At 41.2% G+C, this 16434-nt stretch overlaps 1 protein-coding gene across 3 annotated transcripts in view; it reads right to left on the bottom strand.

Annotated features, from left to right (window-relative positions):
• Positions 1 to 16434, bottom strand: part of GRM1 (glutamate metabotropic receptor 1) — a 616944-nt gene that overhangs the window by 58782 nt on the left and 541728 nt on the right. For all 3 annotated transcript variants that reach the window (XM_068231980.1, XM_068231982.1, XM_068231983.1), the window contains one exon: positions 13919 to 14849. In XM_068231980.1, coding sequence (XP_068088081.1) covers positions 13919 to 14849 — 931 coding nt within the window. The remainder of the gene's footprint in view (positions 1 to 13918; positions 14850 to 16434) is intronic.

Below are 16434 nucleotides of genomic sequence, written 5' to 3'. Positions count from 1 at the left end.
TCTGAATGGATCAGTAGTGTTAACAAAGTTATCCCATTTCGAAAGGCCATTTATGAAAAAAGAGGCACCCTAACCAAATTTAACAATATCTGGAGAACATGGATAGATTCTCCTCGCACCCGTAGGTAAACTACTTGTTCCTTGTAAGTAACTCCATTAAGTACACCTTCCATGATTTCTTCTTTTTCTTTCTGTGATAAACAACCTACGCAGAAATGTCTCCTCCCCCCCGGGCCCTTCTCCTCCCCCCCCCCCCCCCGCCCCGCTGGTTTAATCATTACCTTTCTAGGTCTTGATACCAATTTTGAAGTAACAGGCTATGTTATTGTCGTTAATGTTGTTCATGTTGGGATTTAAGCTCTGAAAGCAGATCTGGTTAAGCAATTATCCTTACTGTATTACTGTTCTTCTTTATAAATCTCATTGATATTGTTTATATATATGTCTTATGTAAATCCAGACTATGTATGTCTTATTTTGATCAATAAACTTGATTTGCTTTCAAAAAAAAAAAAAAAAATTATTTTCCGCTAACTTTTGACAAAAAATAAAATCTTCTATGAACTCGTCATACACCTAACATAATACCTTGGGGTGTCTTTTTTTTCTAAAATGGGGTCACTTGTGGGGTTCCTATACCGCCCTGGCATTTTACAGGCCCAAAACCGTGAGTAGTCTGGAAACCAAATGTCTCAAAATGACTGTTCAGGGGTATAAGCATCTGCAAATTTTGATGACAGGTGGTCTATGAGGGGGTGAATTTTGTGGAACCGGTCATAAGCAGGGTGGCCTTTTAGATGACAGGTTGTATTGGGCCTGATCTGATGGATAGGAGTGCTAGGGGGGTGACAGGAGGTGATTGATGGGTGTCTCAGGGGGTGGTTAGAGGGGAAAATAGATGCAATCAATGCACTGGGGAGGTGATCGGAAGGGGGTCTGAGGGTTTGGCCGAGTGATCAGGAGCCCACACGGGGCAAATTGGGGCCTGATCTGATGGGTAGGTGTGCTAGGGGGTGACAGGAGGTGATTGATGGGTGTCTCAAGGTGTGATTAGAGGGGAGAATAGATGCAAGCAATGCACTGGCGAGGTGATCAGGGCTGGGGTCTGAGGGCATTCTGAGGGTGTGGGCGGGTGATTGAGTGCCCTAGGGGCAGATAGGGGTCTAATCTGATAGGTAGCAGTGACAGGGGGTGATTGATGGGTAATTAGTGGGTGTTTAGGGTAGAGAATAGATGGAAACACTGCGCTTGGGTGGTGATCTGTTGTCGGATCTGCGGGCGATCTATTGGTGTGGGTGGGTGATCAGTTTGCCCACAAGGGGCAGGTTAGGGGCTGATTGATGGGTGTCAGTGACAGCGGGTGATTGATGGGTGTCAGTGACAGGGGGTGATTGATGGGTGATTGATAGGTGATTGACAGGTAATCAGTGGGTTATTACAGGGGAGAACAGATGTAAATATTGCACTGGCGAATTGATAAGGGGGGGTCTGAGGGCAATCTGAGATTGTAGGCGGGCGATTGGGTGCCCGCAAGGGGCAGATTAGGGTCTGATCTGATGGGTAACAGTGACAGGTGGTGATAGGGGGTGATTGATGGGTGATTGATGGGTAATTAGTGGGTGTTTAGAGGAGAGAATAGATGGAAACACTGCGCTTGGGTGGTGATCTGATGTCGGATCTGCGGGCGATCTATTGGTGTGGGTGGGTGATCAGTTTGCCCGCAAGGGGCAGGTTAGGGGCTGATTGTTGGGTGGCAGTGACAGGGGGTGATTGATGGGTGATAGGTGATTGGCAGGTGATTGACAGGTGATCAGTGGGTTATTACAGGGAAGGACAGATGTAATTAATGCACTGGCGAATTGATAAGGGGGGGGGGGGGTCAGAGGGCAATCTGAGCGTGTGGGCGGGTGATTGGGTGCCCGCAAGGGGCAGATTAGGGTCTGATCTGATAGGTAAAAGTGACAGGTGGTGATAGGGGGTGATTGATGGGTGATTGATGGGTAATTAGTGGGTGTTTAGAGAAGATAACAGATGTAAACGATACATTTGGGAGGTAATCTGACGGCGGGTTTGCGGGCGATCTAATGGTGTGGGTGGGTGATCAGATTGCCCGCAAGGGGCAGGTTAGGGGCTGATTGATGGGTGGCAGTGACAGGGGGTGATTGATGGGTGATAGGTGATTGGCAGGTGATTGACAGGTGATCAGTGGGTTATTACAGGGAAGAACAGATGTAATTAATGCACTGGCGAATTGATAAGGGGGGGTCTGAGGGCAATCTGAGCGTATAGGCAGGTGATTGGGTGCCCGCAAAGGGCAGATTAGGGTCTGATCTGATAGGTAACAGTGACAGGTGGTGATAGGGGGTGATTGATGGGTGATTGATGGGTAATTAGTGGGTGTTTAGAGGAGAGAATAGATGTAAACAATGGATTTGGGAGGTGATCTGATGTCGGATCTGTGGGCGATCTATTGGTGTGGGGGGGTGATCAGATTGCCCGCAAGGGGCAGGTTAGGGGCTGATTGATGGGTGGCAGTGACAGGGGGTGATTGACGGGTGATTGACGGGTGATTGACGGGTGATTGACAGGTGATTGACAGGTGATCAGGGGGATAGATGCATACAGTAAACAGGGGGGGTGGTCTGGGGGGGGGGTCTGGGGAGAATCTGAGGGGTGGGGGGTGATCAGGAGGGGGCAGGGAGCAGGGGGGGGGATAAAAAAAAAATAGCGTTGACAGATAGTGACAGGGAGTGATTGATGGGTGATTAGGGGGGTGATTGGGTGCAAACAGGGGTCTGGGGGGTGGGCAGGGGGGGGGTCTGATGGGTGCTGTGGGCGATCTGGGGCAGGGGAGGGAGAAATCAGTGTGCTTGGGTGCAGACTAGGGTGGCTGCAGCCTGCCCTGGTGGTCCCTCGGACACTGGGACCACCAGGGCAGGAGGCAGCCTGTATAATACACTTTGTAAACATTACAAAGTGTATTATACACTTTGTATGCGGCGATCGCGGGGTTAACATCCCGCCGGCGCTTCCGTATAGCCGGCGGGATGTTGCGGCGAGCGAGCGGTGACAGGCGCCGGCGGAGGATCGCGTCACGGATGACGCGATCGCTCCGCCCATGCCCTTAAATGGACCGCCGCCTCTGTGGGTGAGGCCGTCCTGCAGGGCTCCACTTCCCCGCCGCCCCGTGTAGTGGGCGGTCGGGAAGTGGTTAAATGACAATGACGGATTCCTTCCATTCATGTTTAATACAAGAACATAGGAAAATTAAATCAGTGACAGCAGTAACAACCTGTCAGAGTCTTTTTTTCCATTTCCTCTTAAAGTGTACCCAAGGCAATAAGTGACATGATGAAATAAACATATGTATGTACAGTGAAAAACATATTAATAACCAGGCTGTTTTTCTTTTTCTTTTGCTGCCTATACCACTTCACCTCGAAGGGTTTTTCCTCTTAAAAAAAACAGAGCAATTTTCCTCTGTCAGCGCTCCTGCCATTCATTCACCTATAACTGTATTACTACTTATCACAACAAAACAATCTATATCTTGGTTTTTTTTGCCACTGATTAGGCTTTATTTGGGGGTACTTTTTACTAAGAATTATTTTATTTTAACTCTGTTTTAATGGGATATAATAAGAAGAAAATTGAAAAAATGCATTATTTCTTAGTTCTCTGCCATTATAGTTTTAAAATAAAACATGCTACCGTAATTTAAAATTAAAAAATGTATTTGCCCATTTGTCCCGGTTATTGCAACATTTAAAATGTTTCCCTAGTACAATGTATGGCGCCAATATTTTATTTGGAAATAAAGGTACATTTTTTCAGTTTTGCGTCTATATCTAATTACAAGCCCATAATTTATAAGGTAATTGTAATATACAGTCTTTATACACATATTAAAAAAGTTCAGTCCCTAAGGTAGGCAGGAGGGACGGACGTAGTAGCTACGCCCCTGCACAGAGTTGTGGCATTTTGCAGGGGCGTAGTTACTCGCCCCAGGGGGAGGGGAAGTGGTTAAAGAGTTAATTTTCAGGCATGCAAGTGACTGCTTCTCTCTTGTTGGTAAATTTTTGGGAATAAAGTAAACCTCACTGATGAGCAAATTACAGTCATAAAAGTTTTCCTGGCAGAATACAGCTTCTGAGGGCAGGGGAGAGATAGAATTAGGTGAATAGTTCATGTACAGGGAGTGCAGAATTATTAGGCAAGTTGTATTTTTGAGGAATAATTTTATTATTGAACAACAACCATGTTCTCAATGAACCCAAAAAAACTCGTCCCGTCGTTTTCACTTAAGCAATGTTCACCTCCCGTTGATTAGCCTATAACTTTATCACTACTTATCACAATGAACTGATCTATATCTTGTTTTTTCTGCCACCAATTAGGCTTTCTTTGGGGGGTGCATTTTGCTAAGAGCCACTTTACTGTAAATGCATTTTAACAGGAAGAATAAGAAAAAAAAACGGAAAAAATTCATTATTTCTCAGTTTTCAGCCATTATAGTTTTAAAATAATACATGCCTCCATAATTAAAACTCACGTATTGTACTTGCCCATATGTCCCGGTTATTACACCGTTAAAATTATGTCCCTATCACAATGTATGGCGACAATATTTTATTTGGAAATAAAGTAGCATTTTTTCCGTTTTGCATCTATCACTATTTACAAGTTTCAAATAAAAAAAATAGAAATATTTCATCTTTACATTGATATTTAAAAAGTTTAGACCCTTAGGTAAATATTTACATGTTTTTTTTTATTGTAATGTTTTTTGTTTTTTTTATATTAAACATTTTATTTGGGTATTTTTGGGAGGGTGGTTTTATAATGTAAATGTGTCTTGAGTTTTATTTTTTTTACTTTTAGTTGTAGTTTTACTTTTTGGCCACAAGATGGCGGCCATGAGTTTGTTTACATGACGTCACTCTAAGCGTAACATACGGTTAGAGAGATGCATGGGGGAGGCAACAGCCAGAAAAAGTTAAGCTTCCGAGAGAAGCTGTCGCTTTTTCAGCGGGGGAGAAGAATCAGTGATCGGGCACCATAGCCCGATTCACTGATTGCCTGGCTAACGAACCGTGGGCCGGGAGCGCGCGTGCACGATCGGTCGCGGGAGCGCGCATGGTTCCTGGACGTAGAAACTACTAAAATAGGTTAATATCAAAGCTGAATATTTTTGAAAGTAGTTTTTAGTTTGTTTTTAGTTTTAGCTATTTTAGGGGGATATCTGTGTGTGCAGGTGACTATTACTAATATTTAGGCAACTTAATTATTAGGCAACTTAACAAAAAACAAATATATACCCATTTCAATTATTTATTTTTACCAGTGAAACCAATATAACATCTCAACATTCACAAATATACATTTCTGACATTCAAAAACAAAACAAAAACAAATCAGTGACCAATATAGCCACCTTTGTTTGCAAGGACACTCAAAAGCCTGCCATCCATTGATTCTGTCAGTGTTTTGATCTGTTCACCATCAACATTGCGTGCAGCAGCAACCACAGCCTCCTAGACACTGTTCAGAGAGGTGTACTGTTTTCCCTCCTTGTAAATCTCACATTTTATGATGGACCACAGGTTCTCAATGGGGTTCAGATCAGGTGAACAAGGAGGCCATGTCATTAGTTTTTTTTCTTTTATACCCTTTCTTGCCAGCCGCGCTGTGGAGTACTTGGACGCGTGTGATGGAGAATTGTCCTGCATTAAAATCATGTTTTTCTTGAAGGATGCAGACTTCTTTCTGTACTACTGCTTGAAGAAGGTGTCTTCTGGAAACTGGCAGTAGGACTGGGAGTTGAGCTTGACTCCATCCTCAACCCGAAAAGGTCCCACAAGCTCATCTTTGATGATACCAGCCCAAACCAGTACTCCACCTCCACCTTGCTGGCGTCTGAGTCGGACTGGAGCTCTCTTCCCTTTACCAATCTAGCCACGGGCCCATACATCTGGCCCATCAAGACTCACTCTCATTTCATCAGTCCATAAAACCTTAGAAAAATCAGTCTTGAGATATTTCTTGGCCCAGTCTTGACGTTTCAGCTTGTGTGTCTTGTTCAGTGGTGGTCGTCTTTCAGCCTTTCTTACCTTGGCCATGTCTCTGAGTATTGCACACCTTGTGCTTTTGGGCACTCCAGTGATGTTGCAGCTCTGAAATATGGCCAAACTGGTGGCAAGTGGCATCTTGGCAGCTGCACGCTTGACTTTTCTCAGTTCATGGGCAGTTATTTTGCGCCTTGGTTTTTCCACACGCTTCTTGCGACCCTGTTGACTATTTTGAATGAAACACTTGATGGTTCGATGATTACGCTTCAGAAGCTTTGCAATTTTAAGAGTGCTGCATCTCTCTGCACGATATCTCACTATTTTTGACTTTTCTGAGCCTGTCAAGTCCTTCTTTTCACCCATTTTGCCAAAGGAAATGAAGTTACCTAATAATTATGGATACCTGATATAGGGTGTTGATGTCATTAGACCACACCCCTTCTCATTACAGAGATGCACATCACCTAATATGAGAAAAGGGAGACCGAGAGCCCAATATAGTGTAGTATGTTGTATAAATAGAGAAAAATGTTAAAAGTAAGTTTTATACTTACAAACCTGGGTTGCTCTAAGGCAACCACTGTATACGCAGGTGGGGAGATTAAGCCTGACCCCACTCAGGACTAAGATGTCGCTCTCTGTAGATAGGAAAAGAGGGTATATCACCCTTCCACCAAGGGTGGACAACTTAATATGCAAGGATACAGAGGCGCCAGTAGGATAAAACAAGATAAAAGGTTTAAAACGGTTTAGGTGGCGGTGGTGGACCGTCCACACACAAACAGACAAAAATCGCTGTTGATTGTAGAAAAAAAATCACAATTTATTCACATACTCCTACATAAAAGTGCAACGCGTTTCACGGGCAAACATCCCGCTTCATCAGGCAATAAACGAACGGAGTATCTCACAGCTCTGAGTATTTTGATAGCTTGGCACCTCTGTTAAGGTGCCAAGCTATCAATATACTCAGAGCTGTGAGATACTCCGTTCGTTTATTGCCTGATGAAGCGGGATGTTTGCCCGTGAAACGCGTTGCACTTTTATGTAGGAGTATGTGAATAAATTGTGATTTTTTTCTACAATCAACAGCGATTTTTGTCTGTTTGTGTGTGGACGGTCCACCACCGCCACCTAAACCGTTTTAAACCTTTTATCTTGTTTTATCCTACTGGCGCCTCTGTATCCTTGCACATCACCTAATATGCTTAATTGGTAGTAGGCTTTCGAGTCTATACAGCTTGGAGTAAGACAAAATGCATAAAGAGGATGATGTGGTCAAAATACTCATTTGCCTAATAATTCTGCACTCCCTGTATATGTATTGTACTCTAGGACATGTTTAAATATAAAATAAAGCCATGGGATATCTAAAAAAGTCATTTTTAGGAGTAGTAGGATAAATACAAATAAAAATTGAATCTCATCGTTTCATTTTAGCCTTGGGTTCACTGTAAGCAAATAATAATAGACAACTTTGAGTGGAGCTGTTAGTTAATGTCATATCTACATAGAACAGTTTCTACATAACTGTCATAACTAGTGGTGGTCATGTCTAGGGCAACTCATGGAGAAGCATGTGATTTGTTTGATCAGCTGATAGATTTGCAAAGCTCTGATTTGCTGTGATCCCATCCTGCTTTAGCACACCATCATGAGTAGCAAATCAGAGACTTACAAATCCATTACCTCACCAAACTGATCACATGCTTCGTCATGAGTTCTTCTAGACATGACCATCACTAGTCATAGCTAATGAAATTGTACGTTTTTTATTTATTTATTCATCTTTCTGCACTATTTTTCTTCCAGAGCTTTATCAAAAAAAGTAACATACACTTATAAAAAGACATGGAAAATATATTAGTTACAGTGTTATATAAAGCAAAGAAGGACAAAGAAGACACTTATAAGTAGGCACAATATTTCTGATCAGCAATGCCAATAAAATGTACATGCCTAAAACATGTGACCATACCCTGAAACAGGGGTAAAACGTACAAACACCAGTAACAAGATCTTAGAAAAAAATGTACTAAATAGAGATACACGTGGCTACACGATTACTAGTGCTTTCACCGTCAAGCATTAAAGTTCCAGATTTAAATTTAGGCCAGGACACTGTCTGAATGGAGTTCTGTGTGTTCTACCCTGGCCTGCTTACAAGGGATTCACTTGGCATTCAAGTTACTTCCAGTATAAATACTGGTACAATGTCTGATTAGTCCCAAATTTTATGTGTAGAAAGCACTAGAGACATTAGATACTGAGACCCACTGAGAGAGATTACTGACACAAATTGTTCAATGTGCTCTGTAAAGTGCAGTGGAAAATGTGTCATGCAGCAGTGACCGCTACATCATCAAGTCCTATTTGCTGGCTTGACATTAAAGGTTGACACTTAACAAAGTGGTTTGCTGAGGATCTAAACAAGGGTATTCTCAATGAAACATTTTTTTTTAAATATATGTACTGTATACTGTATAGCGCAGTAGAGCTCATACATTGAACTATTGTGTCATGAAACTTGTACAGAAATGTCAGAACTTACAAAACATCAGCAACCAGTTAAAACTATTTAAGTAATTCCTTTTTTCATTGAAGCTGAACTCTAGGCACACATGCAGTATTTTACCTTTGAAATACAGCTACCATATTTATTACGAGAAGACTTGTGTCTCCCCAGAATCACTAAGTGCAGTATATAATACCGGAACTGGCTGTCATCCTACCAGCCGACAGATTGCGTATTTCAAAATGGTTGTTCATCTACGGGTGGCCCCACACGATACAATAAAATTATCTGATTTCATGGAAATTCGATAAATATGATCGGTTCTCCCGAAAAAATCAAAAGCTTTTTGTTTACTTAATTTTTAGCGATCCGGAATGCTGGAAATTTTTCTTACATTTTTCTAAAGATTTTATAGTGTGTGTTAGATTGTCAATTTATATACACACCCTAGCAAGTTTCCAATCATTTTTATCATAATTGGGGAAAAATTGAACATGTGTGTGTGGTACATTGAACATATTTTGAAATGTTACAATCAGTCAGAAAAATTGATTGCAATTCTTAAATTGAACAGATATTTAAAAAATTGTATGGTGTGTGGCCATACACAACCCTTAAGGGCTTGTAGATTTAGCGAATTAAACTGCAATAAGATCTCCATATCAACCCACGCCTATGGGAAAAGCACTGCACTGTCTAAGGTAGCTGAAGTATTAAAAAAAATGCCATTGCTTATTGGACTTGGTATCTCCAAGCCTCTCTTTGGGTATAATATAAGTAACCAGATATAAGTAACCAGACTGGATGAATTATAAAACTGTATTTTAGGTGGTTACAATTTTATCTCCTCATCTGAGTCATATCAGATCACTTCTGAGAGGTGTGTGAATTAATGGCTGTATGATTTTATGTATGCAGTAGCCACAAAATTCTCACTAAGGGTCCTTTTCCACGGCACAGCTGAATCAAAAAATCGCAATCGCATAACAAAATTAATGACAAATCTCAATCGCTGATGTTTGTGATTGTGATTGCTAGTGGAAAAGGGCCCTGGGGGTACTTGCATGAGACTGCAATCACACAACTGCTGAATTACTAACCTTTCAGCAGCCCCACTGTGTTGATCTATCACCCTAATGAGGGCTACATTCTTTTACAAAATGACAGGAGGATATTTTCTTTTAAATTAAGACCAGGTTTTTAAGATCACTGCAGATGCTTGGAGATCGCTGACGTTAGTAAAAACAGGTCCATTTCATCTAAATAGATGCTGACCTTACACAACTTTTATATATATGGGCCTGGAGTTCAGCTTTAAAGGACAACTGACCTGAGAGCGATAGGGAGGCTGCCATGTTTGTTTCCTTTCCAGCAATGCAAATTGCCTTGCTCTCCTGCTGATCACCTGCCTCTAAGACCTTTAGGCAAAGACCCTGAACAAGCATGCAGATCAGGTGTTTCTGACAAAAGTTTGGATTAGCCACATGCTTGTTTCAGGTGTGATTCAGACACTACTATTGCATGAATAATCAGCAGGATGCCAGGCAACTGGTATTGTTTAATAGGAAATAAATATGGCAGCCTCCATATCCATCTCAGGTCCGTTGTCCTTTAACATAAAGCGTACGTGTCATCTATGCTGAATGATTTCTGCAAACTTACATGGATGACAAAATGTAGAACTGTATAATATGTTGTAATATATAAACAAGTAGCATCAGCAGTCATCCAAAAGGCAAGTAGTAAGACAAAACCAAATCATCTAGGACACTACTGTCAAAAATGCTGAAACATAGATCATTTTACAGTTACACAAAGCTAAGCAGCCTGGACAATGCTTTCTGGGACATATGCACTTACTGTGATATTAGCTAGCTTTGCTTCTGAGGAAGCTAATGAATTTGTGGACCCGTTCATCTTCTTTAAGATGCTAGTTAAAATAAAACATCTTATCACTGCCTTCATTAATAATAACAATCCCACAATGGAAAAATTTGTTTAAGAATGAACCATGCAAAAAGAAATAAAAATATCAAAAATAAAAACATTCAGTCTTCGAGATCTGCTAATGTAACCAATGAAAACAAAGTGTCCCCAAAACAGAGAAATAAAAAAAAGGACAAAAATGTTGTCTGGGGAATAATGGAGAGTGTCCGTAAACAAAAAAAATCCTTACTTATATCTGGGATTTCTGGAGGTCCTCTGCATTGTTTCTGCTACTCATATAAGGTTTCTATCATGGTTGATATCAAATGTAATCGATTGCAAGAATTTACTACTCTGTGACTTTTTTCTGTCCTTGCTGGTGAAATAAAAAAAAATCAGACTGTCATGATATACCGTGTGACCTGACCATGACATGATATACCGTGTGACCTGACCATGACATGACCTCCAGACAAAGGATGCTGTTTGCTGCAGCTGTAGTAAAACATAGAGCCATAGCATGTTTGTTTACAAACCAGATTCTCCCAAGAAGTTTATGTCATTTGGAGTGGAATATTATTTGCACAGGTAGAGAGCCATTAGATGCTCAGCTATGCAGTTTACTACCTGAGTGGATGTTCACAAATGTTTGAACTGTTGGTAGACCTAAATTACAGGTTTGAAAAACACTATCCTAAGATCTAAATATGTCTATTTTAAGAACACACAATTTATTTTACTAAAGAAAAACGTAAAAGGACAAAAGAGGAGCTCTTTAAACACTGAAGTGCGATCAGTTGATTGTATGTATTTTATGTCCAATACAAAAACAGTTCATTTATAGTATAGTACCTGCCAACGTTTGCCTGTTAAAGTTTTACTTGTTACATCATGGCTACTGTCAATGTAGCATATAGGTAATAAAATATACATAGATTACATTATATCAGTGGACCTGTGTTTTGGCTTGAAATCTACTGTACATAGAGTAGATACGTAGAGCATTAAGGCTCGGTTCACACTTGCGTTAGACTGGCAAACGGATCAGTGAAAACGGATCTGATCACTGGTTGATCGGATTAGTTTTCACTCCGTTGCCACTCCGTTTCCCCAAATCCCCCCAGACCTCCACCCCAAAAGCGAATTTTTCTTTTTAGAACAGGCTGTTTCTTCACTAGTGTGAAGAAACATTCTGTTTTCTCATTGCACCCAATGCAGTGCTTCAGCTTCTGTTTCTGTTCTGCTGGGCTGACCAGTAAAGAAAAATTGCTGCAGGAGGAAATTTGTGGTCTGTCCAGCTGATCGTACGAAACGGATCCGTTTGAACAGACAGATGTGAAGGGATCAAGAGGTTAACACTGGATTAGTTCCCATCCGTTCTGATCTGTTCCCTTACAATCTGGGAACAGACCGTTTTTTACCGCAAATGTGAACCGGGCCTACATCATGCACTTTTCCTGATAATGCAATGATACAAGCATTTTAGAGTCGATAAGCGTTTGGCAGAGCTCTTCTTTAACCCCTCAAGATATGCACCACTTTAAAATTTTGTTGGATTAGCAGTTGTTAGTTGTTGAGCTGTTATTTTCTGTGAACACAGATAGCTTGGAAAGGCTTAGTTTAGGGTAGTTTCACACTGGGGCTTTTGCAGTGCATTGTGTTGGACAAGATAATCCCATTGCTAACACAATGCAATGATATTGTAATGGTATGTTTACAGCGGCGCATCAGCAGTGGGCTGCAATGGATCCCTCGGCACAATGCACTGTGCAGTACCACATAACGTGCTTACAGTTGCAGTGAAGCATACTTTGTATGTACTGCACGGTTCACTGTATAACGTGTGTTGCGACTTTCCCCCTCTGTTGCGATGCAATCATGTTTTTATAGGTAACACAATGCCCCAGGGTGAAAATCATATACCAGACACCGGCAGACACAATTCAAAAGCAAGTTGCCTGATCCTGGTTCCAACTACATTAGTTACAAACACACCAGTCCAGTGTAATACTTTCAGCAGTTGTTTCTAATCAGAGCTGGGAGGGCTATGTTAAGAAACGTTAGCCTCTTCACCCTCTCTCCCACCTATATACACACACAGCTATTATGGCTTGGTGGATGATATGACCGTGTCATAATTTAAAATAAAAAGACACAGACAGGTTTGTGGCCTGATTTACTCATACTATTGTATGTAGTGATCATGTTTAATTGTAAACAAACCCTAATTGCAAATTCTCAAATTAAAATAGACTGAGTGTGCTTGCTAACACTATGTTACATTAGGAATTCACTAAGTGATAACCATAGCTACAGAGCTTTATGCTTAAAGGGACACTTAAGTCAAACAAAAAAAATGAGTTTTACTCACCTTTTTGTTTGACTTAAGTGTCCCTTTAAGGTGATGGCTACTTTTAAACCATACATTTTGTCAGGGGAAAATAAAAGATTTAATTTAAAGAAGGGGCAACCCCCACTCCAGAGACGTGATAACCTCAGCTATGAACATGGAGTAACCAGGAGGCAAGAGCCAATGAGCATGAGGTTGCACTCCTTCACCAATCCACCCTAACCAAGTAAATAGGTAGGTACCTTTCCTAGAAAGGGTTACCGAAATACACACTCATACAGTGAAAAAATTGTTAACTAACTAACCCCCCTGCTGATGCCTAACTCTAACTAACCCCCGACCCCACTGATGCCTAACCCTAACCAACTCCCCCACCAAAGTAAGTATAACCGTAACTGACCCCCCCCCCGCCGCAATACTGATTCCTGACACTTACCTACCACCCCCCGCCACAATCCACACCGATACAACCGCCCCTTTTGCTGCTGATTATGCAAACTAACAAGTGAAGGCAGCCTAATCCTGATATATATCGGGTGTCACTGGTGCACAAATTACCTCCTGGGCACCCGTGAAAGTGGCAATTAACATTGTGGTCTATGCGGCACCCTTTTTAACATAGTGCCGCTGACACCCAAACAACTGTTTTGGGAGTTGGTAGTCATGGTCCCTGGTGGTGGTGACTATTATGAGAAATAGTAGCAGCACACTGGCAGCTATCACTGAAGACTGCAGGGCAGGGAGTCATAAAAGAACACTCATCATGCTGACACTTCTCATACAGCGGCATGCTGAAACAATACAGTATTACCTGATTGTTAGGAATAAAATAATTGTTTATAGCATATTTCCTTATACTTGTGCTCTTTGAATAAATATATTTGGATATGTTGTTTTAAGCAATTGCTCCCCTTTAGCTCTGTTCTTCACACCTGCCTTGATAAGTATCCCCAAAATAATTTCCTGTAAACTACCTTTAAACATGAATTAAGTAATTAGGGAAACATACAAATACTCTACAAAATATAACATTTCTTAGACAACCTCACATATACTTACTTTGCATTGGCAGGATTGGCTTTTTTTCTTCTAAAGATACTCAGGAATGTATTTGATCGACAAGGTGTTTTTCCATCACCAACATGCATGCGCACGACATCTGAAGTGGTGAAAGCACTCCGAACATTTCTCTCTGGTTTGGCAATAATAATATACATCTTGGGAGTAAACATACATCCTAAAGCCACAGTAACACTAAGGCTGACAGCAAATGAAGTAGTAATGATCTTGTAGTTGCTTCCAAAATAAATGGGCACAAATGCTAGCCAAATGATGCATGTGGTATACATAGTGAAAGCAATGTATTTTGCTTCATTGAAGTTAGCCGGAACATTGCGAGTCTTGAATGCGTAGTAGGTACAACTCATGATGAGAAGTCCATTATAGCCAAGAGGAGCCACTACACCTAAATTACTTGTATTGCATATTAAGTAGACTTCCTTGATGCTTGGATAGGAAAGGACTGGCATTGGTGGCTCCATGATGATTAGGGTGACTACTAAAGTAAGTTGCATGCTAATTAATACTGAAGCAATGATCACTTGGGCACAAGCACTCATAAAACGGGGTTTACGAGTACATATCTTCTTCTTGCTTCCCGCTAGGATGCGAGCAATACGGTTGGTTTTGGTCACCAGAGCAGAGTAGCACATAGCTGAGGAGAGACCAACCAAGAGGCGTTGCAGATAGCAGGAAGTGGTGGTGGGCCTGGCTATTAGTGTAAAAGGACATATATAACCTAGAAAAATCCCAGCCAGTATAATGAAGCAAAGTTCCCGGCTTGAAGATTTAACCACAGGAGTATCTCTGTAGAGTATGAAGATCAGTGTGACGAACATGGTGATAAGGATACCCACGAAGGAGAAGGCCACGGCAATGATGGATTCAATGTCACTCCATTGTAGATATTTAACAACAATTGGCTCACAACCTGTTAGAACAAAATATATTTTTGTTAAAATTGGAAATGGCAATGTTCTCATAGTAGAAACAAAATGTTATTACCTTATATGATTAATTAAAAAATGTAGATTAACCTGTCGGGCAAAAGTTTCCTGTTACAGCTGAACCCCCACCCAATGCTAGAGCGTGCCATTTTTGAGCATTTAATGAATCCACTAGATCTATATAAAATAGAATAATGTATGATCATTTTCTATTTGTGTTTCATCCCTATTGCTATATTCAATTGAAAAGAAGATCATTAAATAAGCAGAAGTAAATATCTGGGCACCAGCTAAGCTTCTCTAGTGGATCTACTTGGGTAGTGTTTTGGGTGTGCATTATTTGCTCTTTGCTAACATGCTGTTTTCTTTGTCTACATGCAATTTCTCCTATTTTTCTCATGTCTCCCTTATCTCCCCTATCCTGCTCTCTTTCTGGTTAAAGATTACTTTAATGTTTTTAAAGTTGAATGTAATTTACTTTTGTCATTGCAGGGTGTACTTAAAGGACTACTGTAGGGGGGTAGGGAGAGAAAGAGTTAAACTTACCCGGGGCTTCTATTGGTCCCCCGCAGATGTCCTGTGCCTGCGCAGCCACTCACCAATGCTCCAGTTCCCTTCTGGAGTTTCCAACTTTGAAGTTGGAAAAACACTGCGCCTGCGCGGCCGGATCCTCGCTCCCTCTGACGTCACCAGCAGCGTACTGCGCAGGCACAGACCATATTGGGCCTGCGCAGTACGCTCCCGTTGACGTCAGCAGGAGCAAGGGCGCGGCTTCTGCGGCTTCTTCTGTCATTGTTTTCTTCTTTTCATTTGTCATCTACTCCAAAAATAAGCACTATCATGATTTTTTAGTTTTTTTTTTGAAAGTACTTTAAATACAAGCCATAGTCCAAAAATAGGCCCTAGTTACAGTTCACAAAAAGTCAACTTAAATATTGTCCAGTATAAATGTAAAAAATGTAATAAAAGTAAAATCAATTGGCAATAGAATGCAGCAGGACAGATAGACCTTTCACCAACGAAAGCAGACATCCCCAAAACACTTGCACTCAGAAGAGAGACCCCAAACAGTAAGGGTTAACAAGTGCCTGGCTCTTGGTAAATGTAGATTGTTGTACATGGAAAAAGGGAAATAAGAGTCACAATAAAATTGTGATGGAATTCAGGGTTTGGAGAGTTATGATGAAGAATGTGATGACATTACTATATTTGAATAAATGCTGACTTTTTTCAGTTCAAGAATAAATGCAGAGTGTTGTTCATGGAAAAATAACACATACCCTGAAAATAAGCCTTAAAAAAATTTGGAGCATAAATTAGTATAAGACCCTGTCTTATTTTCAGAAAACACAGTGTTATGCTGCTGGTCTGAACCCTATTTTATGTCAATTGGTTAAAAGTGTCTACAAAAATGATTTACAGTTTAACCTTTTCGGGACGGGCCGCCTACCCCCTTAAAGGACCAGGCATTTTGCGCGGGAGGGAGCTGCGCGCGTTTGGGGGGGTCAGGCGTCCGGATCCCGTCTGTGGCTGCCTGGATTTGTGTCCCCCCATGGTGTTCTGGGCCCC

The sequence above is a fragment of the Hyperolius riggenbachi genome, chromosome 4 (genome assembly GCF_040937935.1).
Source record: "Hyperolius riggenbachi isolate aHypRig1 chromosome 4, aHypRig1.pri, whole genome shotgun sequence".
Classification (NCBI taxonomy): domain Eukaryota; kingdom Metazoa; phylum Chordata; class Amphibia; order Anura; family Hyperoliidae; genus Hyperolius; species Hyperolius riggenbachi.
The sequence above is the reverse complement of the archived record's forward strand: the minus strand, read 5'-3'. Positions and strand labels throughout refer to the sequence as shown.